Source organism: Dermochelys coriacea, chromosome 1 (assembly GCF_009764565.3).
Source record: "Dermochelys coriacea isolate rDerCor1 chromosome 1, rDerCor1.pri.v4, whole genome shotgun sequence".
Taxonomy (NCBI): Eukaryota; Metazoa; Chordata; order Testudines; family Dermochelyidae; genus Dermochelys; species Dermochelys coriacea.
The window spans coordinates 347,477,288-347,492,709 of record NC_050068.2 but is presented as its reverse complement, the minus strand read 5'-3'; the positions used below and the strand labels follow the sequence as shown (position 1 = coordinate 347,492,709).

Genomic DNA, 15,422 nt, shown 5'->3' with positions numbered 1-15,422 from the left:
ATGCTGTTCAGTTCTTGGGGGTCAGCTCTGGAGACCCCCACGGCGATGATCCGGATTCCTGAAACAAATGGCTCCCTCATTAGACGGGCATACAGGCAGAGATCTTCCAAGCTGGCTAGGGGGGTTCACCCCGCAGTGCCCATTGATGCCGATTAATGGGAGTTGTGGGGTTAAATCCACCCATCAGCTTGGAAATTCTCAACTGCAGAGTAAAGTCAGGCTCAGCTCCCAGCCACAGCTTGTCTTGGTTCATTAGAAATTGCTCACGTTGAGGTGAGGAGTCAATTCTTAACCCCTAAGCCATCTGTTCCCCTTTGTCACTTGAGGGAGCTGGGGGTACGAGGCTTGCTCTGATAAAGGCATGCCCAGCTCATGGTCTCCACCTGTGGCTTCTCCATTAAGACCACTGCCAAGGGCACAGAACAGTTACACGAACTCTTGTCGTTTAGGGATTGGACAGAGACTCCAAACTAGTGCAAGACAGTGCTCAGAGGGGAGTGACAAGTCCATCAGGTGGTACTGTTCTCAGCCCACCCCACAGAAAGTCCATTGCAGACCTCAGCAGGGGAACAGGGAAACCCTCACTGGTTTATCTCAAATGGGTTGTGAGACTGGACTCCCCTCCCGCTCCAGAGCTGGTCTCCGGGAAGTACCAAGATACATTAATGGGGCAGTGCATGGAAGAAGCTGGCACTGCCATTGCCTGGGACAGAATGTGGACATCAGTTTCCCGTAAGGTTGCCAACTTTCTAATATTTAAAACTGGATACTCCAGCAGGCATGCCAGAACCTCCTCCACCCCTGAGGTTCTGCCCCTTCCCCCAGGTCTCACCCCTGCCCTGCTCCTTCCCCTGACACCCCGCCCCTGTTCACTCCTCTTTCTTCCTCCCCCTGTCGCTCACTGCTCTTCCCCTCTCTCCCCCACCTCTGCGCAGAACTGGGGCTGGGAGCTGCAGCCACCCGATGCAGGTAGGAGGCGGCCCTAGCGAAGTAGGGGCTGGCACGGGTGATGACTCAGCACCTCCCTGCCTCCCCCACTTGAAGTGACTGGACTTTGGGTGTCCGGTCAGTAGATCTGACCGGACACCGTCAGGTCCCCCTCTCAACCAGACTTTCCGGTTGAAAACCGGGCACCTGGCCACCCTGAGCTGTCAGCCATCAGAGTATTAAATCCAGTACAGATCAGACTCTTCATCTAAAAACATTAGGTCAAGCTCATCCCAGGTGTATTGGGCTCATTATGTCTGGTCAGGGTCAAACCCACAACTTTTAATGAAGGAAGGAGAGATAAGAGCCCAGGAAGTCAACAATAAACTATGTTAGAACCCAATCCAGCACAACTAAAACTCACAGGAGTTTTATCATTCACTTTGCTGGAAGCAGGATTGGGGCTTTCAAAAAAAGATCCCTACCTAACGCATGCGCCACTTTGGCTGGTGGCAACACATCATCCTGGGACTGTCCATCGGTCACTAGCACCAGTGTGCGAGGCACGGTTGGTCTCATCCCTTTGGAGGACTGAAATAACTCCTTTAGCACATAGCCTAAGCCACGACCTAGAGGAAAGCAGAGAGATGCACAGCCTAGAACATAAGAACAGCCAGACTGGGTCAGACCAAAGGTCCATTTAACTCAGTCTCCTGTCTTCTGACAGTGGACAGTGCCACGTGCTTCAGAGGGAATGAACAACACAGATAATCATCAAGTGATCCATCCCTTGTCACTCATTCCCAGCTTCTGGCAAACGGAGGCTAAGGACATCATCCCTGCCCAACCTGGCTAATAGGCATTGATGGACCTATCCTCTAGGAACTTATCTAGTTCTTTTTGAACCCTGTGATAGTCTTGGCTTTCACAAGATCCTCTGGCAAAGAGTTCCACAGGTTGACTGTGTGTCGTGTAAACAAATACTTCCTTTTGCTTGTTTTAAACCTGCTGCCTGTTAATTTCATTGGGTGACCCCTAGTTCTTGTGTTATGAGAAGGAGTAAATAACACTTCCTTCTTTACTTTCTCCACACCAGTCACACCTAGATCCCACAGTGCCAGGTGTATGAATAGTAGTGCTGTGGGTCTGAGTCCATCTGATCCAGTTTGCAGGTGGAAAAAAAGGACATGTTAGAAAATGTACAGGCTGGCCACATTAAGAGACATTAATCGGTGCCAGAGCTACTTTAAGAACATGGGAGTCAAGACTGGAAGGGACTTCCTAGGCCTTTGAGTCCAATCCCCTGTTATCACAGGTAACCCTGTCACATGCTCCCATTCATACATTTATCAGGCACTCTTTCAAAACTAGGTAGGTTGTTTGCCCCCCACGACTACTATAAAGAGGCTGCTCCAGAACCTCCCCCTGGTCTGGTGGCTAGAAACCTTCCTCTAATTTCTATCCTAGTTAACTGGCTCCTTCAAGACAGGGGCAGCTATTTAGGTGACCAGCTTAGAAAGGACAAAATGAGGGCTAACTTCCCCCAATTTAAAGCTCCTGTGTGTGTATTTTGGTGTCCTTGCAATAGCAACCCAGGTAAAACCTATTTATGTTGTTTGAACAGACTAGCTAAATGGCTAACCCTTCTCTAGCATGCCTGTAGTTACAGACAGCGCATCTTCAGATGGCTGAAGGTTTGGGGGATTTCTTTTTTAAAACATGAAATATTTTGGGTCAATTGCTCCTTTTTAGCCTTGATGCTCCCAACGTAGGCAAGGGATGTGTAAATAATTTTATCCCCGACAGGAGGGGTTTTCCAAAACACTGAATTGGCCTCTCTCTCTTTCCATTGAAGTCAACGGTAAAAACTCCCATTGACTTCCGTGGGAGCAGAGCTAGGTCAGCATTAAGAGCTTCTGAAAGTCCTACCTAATGTGCACACCTAAGTAATATCACTGAGAGTTATAGACGTGCATTGAAAGGGAACAGACGCGGTGATCTAAATAAATCCCAAGGAAACAGAATCTAGCGCTGAACCATAAAACTCAACACTGCAAATTTTTGCATGTAAGACTAGTAGGATTAGAGTTAGGATCAAGGCTATGTTTTAGAGTTAAAAGCACTCTTAAAAATATTCCCAGTCGGTAGATAACCTTATGGTTAGGGCTCCATGTTAGGTATAAAAACTAAATTAAGGAGGGTGATGGGATATAAAATTATAAAGAGAAGGTCAGACAAAAAACTAGAACGATGATGAAAGAACCAGAATAGATGGCCAGGCAATCATTAAAAATGGGTTCAAACCAAAACTCTTGAGCCACCCCAATCCAAACTTTAAAGAAGTTTAGATCTTAACTTCACAAGCAGCCAATCAACCTCTATAACAGACTGATTCAAAACTCAAAAGCAAAACCATACCACCTGACTGCTGGGGAAGTTGAGAGCCAAATGCAGATCGAGACTTGGTGACTTGGGCCCATATTTCTAGCTGTAATGTATGTGGCCTGCAAACACTGATATGCATACAGGGTACGCACCTGTCTTTGTATTGCCTCCAGTGTACTGCAGCTCCTTGAGGGCTTTGAGAGCTCCATTCCGATCCTTGTGCTGGTTAAAGTGGAATTCAGTCCTGGGCTCTTCACTGAACTGAGCTACAGCGATCTGCCAAAGAGCACGTGAGGCCGATAAAGGTGGCAGGATGGAGCTAGGGAGCAGGGGTCATGGATATACGCACACGAGTAAAAGGCAATGATCATGGGAGGGGGTTGCTATTAATGGTCTGCAGTCAATGAGAACATGGAACTCCACCTTCCTTAGTCAAGTGAAAGAAAGCAACATGGAGCCTTAGCCTGAAGGTCCAATTCAGATATCACGTGTGCAAAGGGCATCATTACAAACAAAGAACCTGTACCAAAGCCTACGGCAGCCAGTAGGAGTCTTTCCATGGACTTCATTGGGCACTGGATTAGGCCCAAAGTGAGCACACTGAAATGCAAGGTTTCAATAGTGCAGAGATCGTCTTTTTTAGTGAGGGTGGGGTTTGGGGAAACTGCTAGAAAATGGCATAAAACAGGGAATGTCCAGCTGGGGCCCAAGAATAAGGCTGGCCCAGTGGTTAGGATGCTAGTCTCAGGCTTGGGAGAGCTGGGCTCAATTACCTTCTCTGCCACAGACTTCCTATGTGACCTTAGGCAAGTCATTTAGCCTCTTTAAGATTCACAGCATTTTCTTAACTCACAGGGGTGTTGTGAGGATGAATAAAATGAAGAAAGGTACCTACAATAGATAGACAGAATAATGGTTTCTTGCCTGTGTTCCCTCGGGCCCAATTCTGGGGAAATAGGAGACGATCCGGTAGAGGAACTCCTTCACTTTATTGAAATTGCTCTGGCCAATGCTTGAGGACTCGTCCACCAGGAACGCGATGTCCGCTTTGAACTTGCCACAGACTGCGAAGGAAAGGTAGAATGTTTGTAAATCACTGACAGGAAGGCCATGGCTCTCCAATCTGTCTCATATTGGACGGGATTTGTCATAAAAGGCTGGACTATTCTTCTTTATGGGAGAACAGTCCGAGACACAATCACGCCTTGTGGTTTCAAGGGTGTGTTGAGTGAAGATATAATACATTCACCCCCATGGGATGACACTGCGCTCCTCAATGCTCTTCCATGCATTTTATGCCTCTTCTTTATGTATTAGACACTGGCCACCATCAGAGACAGGACGTTAGACTCAATGGTTCATCAATCTGTTTCAGAGCAGTGGTCTCAGTATTATTACCATTATAACAGGTGCAATTATCTAACATCTCTTGGCTCTTTCACCTGCTGACAGAGAGGGAAGAGCTCCACCTACTGGACTGCATTGCTTAGGCCTCAACTGGAGTATTGTGTCCAGTTCTGGGTGCCACATTTCAGGAAAGATGTGGACAAATTGGAGAAAGTCCAGAGAAGAGCAACACAAATGATTAAAGGTCTAGAAAACATGACCTATGAGGGAAGATTGAAAAAATTGGGCTTGCTTAGTCTGAAGAAGAGAAGTCTGGGTGAGGGGAGCATGATAACAGTTTTAAAGTACATAAAAGGTTGTTACAAGGAGGAGGGAGGAAAATTATTCTCCTTAACTGCTGAGGAGAGGACAAGAAGCAATGGGCTTAAATTGCAGCAAGAGAGGTTTAGGTTGGATATTAGGAAAAACTTCCTAACTGTCAGGGTAGTTAAGCACTGGAATAAATTGCCTAGGGAGGTTGTGGAATCTCCGTCATTGAAGGTTTTTAAGAGCAAGTTAGACAAACGTCTGTCAGGGCTATTCTAGATAAGACTTAGTCCTGCCATGAGTGCAGGGGACTGGACTAGAAGACCTCTCAAGGCCCTTTGCAGTCCTACAATTCTATCATTCTATGATCGCCAACATGCCTCCTGTAGCACCTGTTTTTGATCTCGGGTTTTCCCGCCAAGTATTTACCCAGCGCAACCCAGTTTTAGCTTGTGATCAGAGGAGACCACAGCATCCAAGAGGTTATAATGCAACAATTCATCAGCACTGAATCCCATGTGGATTCAAACTCACTTGGCCCAGAGAGAGTGGTCAATGGTGGTGACGCTTTAGTTGTCACAACTGTGGTTGCTGGGGTCATTCTTAATGTCATGGTGGTGGCTGATGGAAGAGGAGTGGCCCTTGCGTTGCTAGAACCCACGGACTGGGTTCTCATAGTGGCAGGTGGTAAAGAAGTAATGGTAGGAGCAGGAGTGGAAGGATTCCCTCGAGATCCCACTGTAAAAAACAAACAGAGGAGGGGAACTGCATTCATCGCATAACTAGTTCATAGTAAGAACACAGCTAGCCCTGAAAGGCATCGGGATTGCATGGGAACACGCCATGCCAAGCACCATCTCATGAGCTAGTGGTGACAGCAAAGACACCAGCAGGAATTGCAACACAAGGCTCCATTTCTCATACCTATCTGCTCAGTAAGTGCCGCCTCTGGCCCCTCCGTCTCTCCGAAGAGCGGTCTTATTGAAAAAGAGTACATCCCTCTTGGCTTCAGGTCTGCAACTCGATATGATCTAGAAGCTGCTCCCAACAGTTCAGTGGAAAGATCAGACGCTGGAAAAAAGAAAGGAAAGAGGGTACGTTACTCATAGACTTTAAGGCCAGAAGGGACCATCATGATTATCTAGTCTGACCTCCTGCCCATCACAGAACCCACTCCTGTAGTAGGCCCATAAACTCTGACTGACTTACTGAAGTCCTCAAATTGTGATTTGATGACTTAAAGTTACAGAGAATCCACCATTTACTCTAGTTTAAACCAGCAAGGGATCCACGCCCCACACTGTAGTGTAAGGAGAAACCCCACAGGGTCTCTGTCAATCTGACCGGGGTAGGGGGAAATTCTTTCCTGACCCCAAATATGGCAGTCTGTTAGACCCTGAACATGTGAGCAAGACTCACCAGCCAGACACCGGGGAAAGAACTCTCTGTAGTAACCCAGGGCCCTCCCATCTAGTGTCCCGTCCCTCAGCCATTGGAGATATTTGCTAATAGCTGTCACATATGGGCAACATGCCATTGTAGGCAATCTCTTCATACCATCCCCTCCATAAACTTATCAAGCTGTGTCTTAAAACAAGTTTGGTTTTTTGCCCCTACTGCTCCCTGTGGAAGACTGTTCAGGAACTTCACTCCTCTGATGGTTTGAAATCTTCGTCTAATTTCAAGCCTAAATTTATTGATGTTAATATAGAGACAAAGAAACTCATTGTAACCACAGACAGACCCTGTCTGGAGCACCCTACATTGTAATTATAGCCACAAAGTTTGGCAAAAAGGGAAGTTTTAGAGGCAGTTAGGAGGGGGCGTGTCAGAGGTGTTAGTTCAAGGCACAGTTCTATCATCAATACCGTCAAGTTACTGCTTGAGCACTGAGGGCAGTGGGAGACGTGGGTACTCAGAAACTTTCATCTCTACAGCACCTTCCACACAAGGATCTCAATGCACTGTACAAATTTTAGACCAATTAAGTCTCCCAACACCCGTGTAGGGAAGGTACCATCCCTCCCAGGATTTATTAGGAAACTGAGGCCCAGAGATGAGTCATCCAAGGTGGCACAGGAAGAGCGGCACTGTGGAGAGAGTCCAAAGTCCCAGGCCTTTGCTCTCACTACTAGACAAGACTCTTATTTCTTGGAGGGAAATGAACGATGTAAGAGGGAAAGAGCGGAGCAGGATTCAAAAGAAGGATCAAGCATTTATATGGACAATGAGAACATCCACAGTGGCATTAAATTGGATTAGAAAAAGATCAGGGATGTAAATCTTGATGCTTCAGCCCCTAATCCAGCCACTGATTGTCCAGGGTTAGGAAGACACTTCCTCTGTAGATGGTTTAATCCATGATGGGATTCCATGCACCTTCCTCTGGAGCACTCTTGCTACTGTCAGAGACAGGACACTGGGATTAAATGGACCTTAGGGCAGATCTGGTCTGGCAATTCCTATGTTGTCGTGAACTAATAACTGGCTGAGCAAGGGGAACCAAAGAATAGTGAAGATGTGATATTGTGGCAATATGGACCTCCTCGAGATCTTTAGGAGACACATAAGGAGCCCACTCTACAACTCTCCCCAACTCACATTCTCTTCTTCTTTCCTTACATTAGCTTTCCTTACCCACAGCCATTCATCAATGACACCTAAGAGCCATTACCTGATGCCAGGCGCCATGTTAATAAATATGCAGACGCCCCAGGAACACCCATCCAGCTCAGTAAAATGCTGCTTTCCGTGCTCTCCTGAACTGCAAACTGAGTCACTTTAGGGAAACCCACTATTTAAAAGGGAAGAGAAAAGAAACAATGATCATTTGCTGCTGTGTAAACGCTTAAATCGATGGCATGAGCCAAAAGAGCTCGAGAGGGAGAATCTACTGAATTTCACAGGACCAAAAGGAAACAGACACACACATTATACAAGGGTGGAATCCTGGGCCCATTGAAATCAATAGCAAAAATTCCAGATAGGCATTACAGAAATGAAACAGATGGCTGGCCTGTTGAGTTTGGTATCTTGTCTCTGGCATGGCCTCTGCTAAATACTTCAGAGGAAGATCCAAAATATCCAGACTGCACCTGGCCAATTGTGCCAGGCCACACGTGGGTGGGAAAATCCTGCCAGCTGGTTATCAACTTCAGGATCCTTCCCATGTGCCAGCTGTGATACTGACATTCAGCCTGCCTCACTAGCAGCGTTTGTAGGAACAGAGGAAATGATTACAGCATGGTACAGAACCTCCATAAATCCAAGTAAGCAACTGCCAGATCCTTAGCTCGTGGAGATCAATGTAGCTGTACCCAAACCAATGGAGCTATGCCGATTTACTTCAGCTGTAGATATGATCCCTACGCTTTAGGTTGTTTCTTTGAATTGATCCCAAACTCTTGATACTTTGAGATGAGCACAGAAGTGTCAGCCTGAACAGATCTACTTCCCAGTTGCAATGGTGACACTATATAGTGGTGTCTGCCCACGTCTCCTAGGTACATACGTGTTTTGGCACTGAGAAGCACTGGGCTTCCCTCCCATTCCTGGATCATTGAAGACACACGGATGGTGTACGTCGTGCTCTCCTGCAGCTTAGTAATTGTGAAAAATATGATCTCTGCTGGAACGATCTGTGAGGTTTCCAAGCCTCCTAATTAATAACAACAATAAAAAAACAGAACAGTTTGTGATAATGACAGGAGAAAGTAACAATGCTTCCTGTAGCGAGCATTATTTTTACAGTTCTTTTCATCCATAGATCTCAAAACACTTGGCAAAGGAGAATGAGTGTTATTATCCCCATTTTACAGTTGGAGAAGCTGAGGCAGAGTTAGCTTAAGGGACTTGCACAAGGTTACATAATGCATCAGTGGGACAGCTGGGAATAGAACCCAGATTCATGGCTCCTAGTCCAGTGTTCTATCTACTGGACCACCCAGCCAAAGAATATGGACAGAGCTGGTCCAAGTCAAGGGGCAATGCGGGAGTTCTCTTGTTAGCAGACAGGGAGAAGCTGTGCTTTTCCCATACCCCCTTAGTTTGTCCCTCCTTACCAATATGTGGGTGTACTAGCTGGTAAAGAGAGAAAGCCCTCAATAACCCAGCCTTAAGGCTCTTCCTGTTTAATGTGGAGGTTGAGTTATTTTCAACACTGCACAAAATTGTCAAGAGTTGGGAGGCTCCTGAGAAATCAGAAAGTTGGGCTTTCACTGGGAAAAAAGATGGCAATTTTTTGCATCCAAAAAATTCCCTTTTTCCTACATTGGGAACTTTTTATGAAAAATCATTGCTTGAAACTTTTCGTGACAATTTTAACTAAAAAAGGTCATGGATCATCTTTTGGTTTCAAAAATGAGGCATGTGCAGAAGTTAATTTCTTTTTACGTTTTTAGAACAATTGCTTAAATAAATCCCAAGACGGATTTGAACAAGCCAAACGTTCATTCTGTAAAGCTCGTACTCGGTTACACAGAACATTTCAATCATAATTTGGAAAAATGCAACGCAAAGGTTCTAGAATTGTTTCTGCAAAGCTTATTGCTCAGTTTTCAACCAGCTCTCCATGCTAAAAAAGATCATTGTTACCTCATTTCTTCTCCTGCATGCCAGGAAATGCAACTTGTGCAAAACAGCAGCTCAGAAGGATGCTTTACAGCAGCAGCTGATGGAGGTCTCCCACTGGCCAGCGCCTCCAAGGGTGTATCATAGACATTCCAAGCTAGCTTTAACCTAGCTAGGTCCGGTACCAGAGCAGAGAAGCTGTGGCAGCGCATGGCTTAGTGCGGGCTGTATAAGCCCATCAAGAACCTTAGGAAATTCCTGGCATGGTTAATGGGCACTGACATGGCTTCACTGTTCGGGTACCTGAGCTGGATGAAAGCGAGCACAGGCACGTCCACACAAGCAGCAAATTACGCCCCGTGACTGCAGTGTAGACATACCCTTAGAATGGGAGATAGACCCTGGAGAGGCTGCCAGTCCTGGGGATTGGGCCAGGAGAGATGGGATGGTGCAGGGAGCTACTCCTATGGCCTGCTTGGCCACTCATTGATTGACGTGGAGGTGTGTAGACGGGATTGGGACCAGGAGGGTGTGCTGAGGAGAGCTGAGAAGGTTGCTTGCAGAGCCGGGAGCTCTCGCTCCTCCCATCTGGCAAGACTAGATTGCAAAGAGAGGGAGAAATACCTTATGTCTCTCCCTGATTCCACGGTTGTCTCAGGAGCAAGGGTGACATACTCTGGAGCTAGCCATGGCTGGCTACTCCCAGTCAGAAGGACTGAGCAACATGCTTCAGGGATTGTGCTTTGCAGATGTGTGGCCTCCTGAACATCCACTGGGTTTGCAGGCTGGATTATAGAATCATAGACTGGAAGGGACCTAGAGGGGTCATCTAGTCCAGTCCCCTGCATTCATGGCAGGACTAAATATTATCTAGCTCATCCCTGGCAGATGTTTGTCTAACCGGCTCTTAAAAATCTCCACAACCTCCCTAGGCAATTTATTCCAGTGCTTGTCCACCCTGACAGTTAGGAAGTTTTTCCTAATGTCCAACCTAGACCACCTTGCTGAAATTTAAGCCCATTGCTTCTTGTTCTATCCTCAGAGGTTAAGGAGAACAATTCTTCTCCCTCCTCCTTGTAACAACCTTTTATGTACTTGAAAACTGATATCATGTCCCCTCTCAGTCTTCTCTTCTCCCGACTAAACAAATCCAATGTTTTCAATCTTCCCTGACAGGGCATGTTTTCTAGACCTTTAATCATTTAATCTCTGGACGATCTCCAATTTGTCTACATCTTTTCTGAAATGTGGCACCCAGAACTGGACACAATACTCCAGTTGAGGCCTAACCAGCACGGAGTAGAGTGGAAGAATTATTGCTTGTCTCTTGCTTACAACACTCCTGCTAATACATCTCAGAATGGAGTTTGGTTTTTTTGCAACAGTGTACACTGTTGACTCGTATTTAACTTGTGGTCCACTATGACCCCCAGATCCTTTCCCGCAGTACTCTTTCCTAAGTAGTCATTTCCCATTTTGTATGTGTGCAATTGATTGTTCTTTCCTAAGTGAAGTACTTTGCATTTGACCTAATTGAATTTCATCCTATTTACTTCAGACCATTTCTCCAGTTTGTCCAGATCATTTTGAATATTAATCCTCCCCTCCAAAGCCTGTGCCAAGCAGCAGTGAAAGGGAGAGAGGGCAGGATCCTTCTGGGGCCTCTTCCACAATTGAAAACACCCATCCAGGCCTAGCATGCCCACCCACCCAGCAACACACAAACCTACTTGTGAGCTGGTGGAATAACTGAGCAGAAGCCAAAAAAGCAGGTGCAACCAAGAGGAGCTTTTCCTCCAGGGACAATGGTTGTAGCTGAAAATCAAACCAAGTTACCACAAGCACAAGAGAAGAACAAAAGACTCCCCACACCCGGGGTTCAGCCCACTCTTATGAACCTGAGGACCCCAAATTTCTTAAAGGCATTGTCCCCACTCTGCCATTTTATAATCTGTCCTCGAACACCTGTGGGAAGAGGCAGGGAACACTGAGATGAGAGTCACTTCCAGCGTACTAGGGACCTCCAGCGCTCTCTCACAGTACTTTACATGGCTGGTGGAGTAGGATGCCTACCACTGAACGGGACCCAGGATATCTTATAGTGCGTTACGCCCGGGGTCCTTTTCCAGGAGACCTTCAAGCTGTTTACTCCAATGTCAACGATCCGCAAATCCTGGATGGTCTGGATGGGGTTTGAGTCTGCGAACGAGGCTGCAAAAATGAATGAAATACAGAGATCTGAGTCAGATTCCGATATCTTTCCGGCCACTGAATGACACCCCCCTTCACGACTAAGCCTGCTGACGTCAGTGGTTCTATGCCTGGAGAAAGGTGCTACCCACTGTGAGTCAGAATATCAGAGTCTAGCCCATGGTATGCCCAGGGCTACATCCCTGATCTCCCAGGATCCTCACCAGAAGCATTAGGTATACACCCTCTGGGCATACCTCACTTAATGCCTGCTATTGCAGGGGCCTCGGGTATTGGAGCGTGTTGGTCCTGCTGTTCACTGCCTCTGGCACACAACAGTTGAATGTGCTGAGAGCTGTAACGCTTTGGCCTAACTCTGGCTGTTGGGCTGGGCATGGGGGAGGCTGGGTGGTGTTTCATGGTCTGTGCTGTACAAGTGGTCAGACTGCTGGTCCCTTCTGGCCTTAAACTCTCCGACTCTATGGCATGCTGGAGGCCGTATGCACTGCTACCATCCAACACATGTGACGATAAGCGTAGATCATGTGTGTGATGTGCAATAAACAAACCGATAACAATGTATTAAACCCTGGCTCATCCAGCACCCCAAGGCCTGAGGATACAGAAACTAACTCATAAACTGGAAGCACCCCGAAGTTCTCATGAGAACATATTCCCGAGACGTAACCTCAGCACCACATTGACCTATCTTTCTGCACTGACTGCCCAGGTTTCTGCTTCAAGACAGAAAATGAAAACAGCCCATAGTGCCATTTCTTTGTTTATAGGCTTTCCTGTGGCACTCCCCATCCCGCTATCTGAGCACCTCAGGAAAGGATGGTAACCATGAAACAAGCGACCAAGGGGAATGGTAGATTCTCCATCTCTTGATGGGCATCCAGTCTTGACTGGAAGACACTTGCATGATGAGGTTGGTCAAACACAAGTTACTGGGCTCAATGCAGGGGTAACTGAGGGAAATTCTCTAGCCGCTGTTAGACAGGAGGTCAGAGTACATAACTGATTAGTCCCTTCTGGCCTTAAACTCTAAGAAGTATTATTGTTTCTGTTTTTGCCAGATGAGGCACCGAGACATTAAGTGACTTGCCCAATGTCACACAGGTAGAACCAAGAGTGTAACACAGAACTTCAGAGTCCCAGTCTGGTACCTTATCAACAGACCAACTTTTCTACAGGGAGTTCCCCCATTGGGTTCAAAAAGAAGAAAGACAGAGAACATTATAATGAGGTTTTGCTATACACCAGCCTAAAAATATTACCCATGGGTTTCAAAATCCAGTTGTTCCAAACACAGCAGGTCCTCAGCCCTGCACGCTCTAGGGGCATTCTCACTCACACACAAAGGAGCCTTGGAAACACATGAAGTCTGCCATAAAGGAAGGAGGGACAATTTGCAGGGTTTTTCCAGATCCCATAAGGAACAACAGGGCCTACTGCTGAACTGAGCTGGACAAGAGAGAGAGAGACCGAAAGATTTGGTCCCCAAATATAATGTTACTGAGTGTTCCCAAAGGGCTAAATTCATTTATGCAGGGAGAATGTGTGTTGCATCCCGCTCAAGGATAACAGTCTACTACTGCTGCAAGTTAACAGGGCTGCTCCTTTAGTTCAAGTGGCAAAGGTCTCTGCTGAAGGTGGTAGGTTCAAACCCTGCTGTCCCATGCAAGATGGGGTCATTACAGCAGAACTCACCGGTACGGTGCGTGAGAGTTACTTCTGGTCCCTCGGACTTGTTGAACATAGCACGAACACCAAGTATATAGTGGGTATTAGGCAGCAAATGGTCAATGTGATAAGCAAGCCCCCTGCTGCCCAGGTACTGGCTCTTGGCAACTCCTCTTCCTGAAAGGACAAGGACACCACAGTGCATATAATTCACCAAGAACAGTGGATCTTCTCCAAAGGGTACTGCTTTTCCTCCCAGTAGTATTATTTCCGAGGCTCTCTGGGGAAGGGTGTAAACACAAAGTTGTGGGGGGAAGCGAGTCATTTAGAGAGGCATAAGGGATGAGAAGTAGGAGGGAAGGGATTCAACTGAACAAAGGCAAATGGAGGCTGAATGAGGAAAGGTTTCCTGGCAGCTAGCCCTCATACCCTGTAGCCACATCTCCCTTGGCCTCGAACTGGCACCAGGCACAGAAGTCATCAGTGATATAAATGGTCTGGAAACTAGTCAAAATCTCCACTGGGGAATACCCCTTGGAATGAATGGGATTCCTTGAGGACAACACTTGATTCCTCTACAAATAGAGTAAGAGACGATGGCCCAAAGATTTCTCAAACCGATTAAGACAAGACCGCAATCCCTGACATACTCACAAATCACAGTTACTCTGGTGGCCACAAAGGGAAGCTCATGTAAACTATATTTGGCGCATGTGGATCTTTGTTCCCCTCTAGTGGCTGGTCCATGCATGAGATTAATGAGTCAGCTATAGCAATGGTTCTCAAACTTTTGTACTGGTGACCCCTTTCACAGAGCAAGTCTCTGAGTGAGACCCCACCCCCCTTATACATTAAAAACACTTTTAAATATATTTAACACCATTATAAATGCTGGAGGCAAAGCAAGCTTTGGGGTGGAGGCTGACAGCTTGCGACCTCCCATGTAATAACCTCGTGACCCCCTGAAGGGTCCTGACCCCCAGTTTGAGAACCCCTGAGCTATCACTAAATTCTAGGGGTCTCTTTCCTTCAGATCAGCTGGTGGATGCTTATGCTTTTAGCACTGAGGGTTGAAGGTTCAAACCCTTCTGGCAGTAACACACACAGCCTGCTTTTTCACACCCATCACCAGCAATTCGGAGCAACAGCTCTGCAGATATCGGTCGTGCAGGCCCAGAGAACTAGAATAAAGCAATCTCCTGTGGCCAGGCAATATTCCATGCGGGCAGACACTCTGCATCGCCAGCTTGAACGTCCTCTACACACTTCTGTGTATAACAAAAGCAAATCATGGCGCCCGATCTGCACTCACCTCTGCCTGCTCCCCTTGGGCTCCAGGAGATTCGGTATCCGGTGGCTGCGGCGGTGGCCCTCCATGCAAGGGAGATGGATGTGCTCGTGTAGGAAGTTACCTTGAAATTGGACACGTAGCCAAGTGGCGCTGCCAGGGGAAAGTGACGTTAGCTGATGTCTTGATTAGTAATGTGCTCAATAAATGCCAGCGCCTCTCAGGGTTCTCACTGCTAACAGCACTGGGGGGAGTGACTTTTAGGGAACAGTGACTTTCAGAGGACATGGTGGCAATCTTATCTTTGCGCTGCTGTAGGTCAGCCAGGGATGCAGCCCCCCTGCTATTCTTCTTGTGAAATCAAAGGGCAGATCCTCAGCTGGTGTAAATCAGCGTAGCTCCATTGCCTTCACTGGAACACCGCCGAGACACACCAGCTGAGGGGTTGGCTCATAGCGTTTGACTTATGTCAGGAGTCTGCCAAGCCATACATGCAGATCATCTGATTCTGTCATCCCTTCTGGTCACACAAGCTTCATCAGATTAAGTTGGGTCAGAAGCTGGCTGGGAGACAGCCAAAGGAAGCCTGTAGGGAGTATTACTGGTAACTCAGTAGCTGCAAGATAGTGAGCCCAATGCCCTGCCAGGGTATTAAGAGACTCTGTACTGCTGGAAGTGGTGTTGCCTTTTGGAAGAAATATAAAACAAAAGTCCCGGCATTCTT

At 46.9% G+C, this 15,422-nt stretch overlaps 1 protein-coding gene across 1 annotated transcript; it reads right to left on the bottom strand.

The window, feature by feature from the left end:
- Window positions 1-4,203: 4,203 nt before the first annotated feature.
- Window positions 4,204-13,486, bottom strand: LOC122458809 (collagen alpha-1(VII) chain-like). The gene is made up of 7 exons (XM_043508450.1): window positions 13,438-13,486; window positions 11,608-11,745; window positions 8,477-8,623; window positions 7,640-7,759; window positions 5,890-6,036; window positions 5,500-5,703; window positions 4,204-4,376 (listed from the first exon to the last, which is right to left on the bottom strand). The coding sequence occupies exons 1-7, from the start codon at window positions 13,484-13,486 to the stop codon at window positions 4,204-4,206; spliced, it is 978 nt and encodes a 325-aa protein (XP_043364385.1).
- Window positions 13,487-15,422: the final 1,936 nt, after the last annotated feature.

Excerpts from the sequence above, each read along its gene's own strand:
- LOC122458809 (XM_043508450.1), bottom strand. The coding sequence starts at position 13,486 with ATGTTCAACAAGTCCGAGGGACCAGAAGTAACTCTCACGCACCGTACC. Across the intron at positions 8,624-11,607 it reads ATCCTGGGTCCCGTTCAGTG|GAGGCTTGGAAACCTCACAG; the intron begins GTAGGCATCCTA and ends GTTATTAATTAG. Across the intron at positions 6,037-7,639 it reads AACATGGCGCCTGGCATCAG|CGTCTGATCTTTCCACTGAA; the intron begins GTAATGGCTCTT and ends TCTTTTTTCCAG.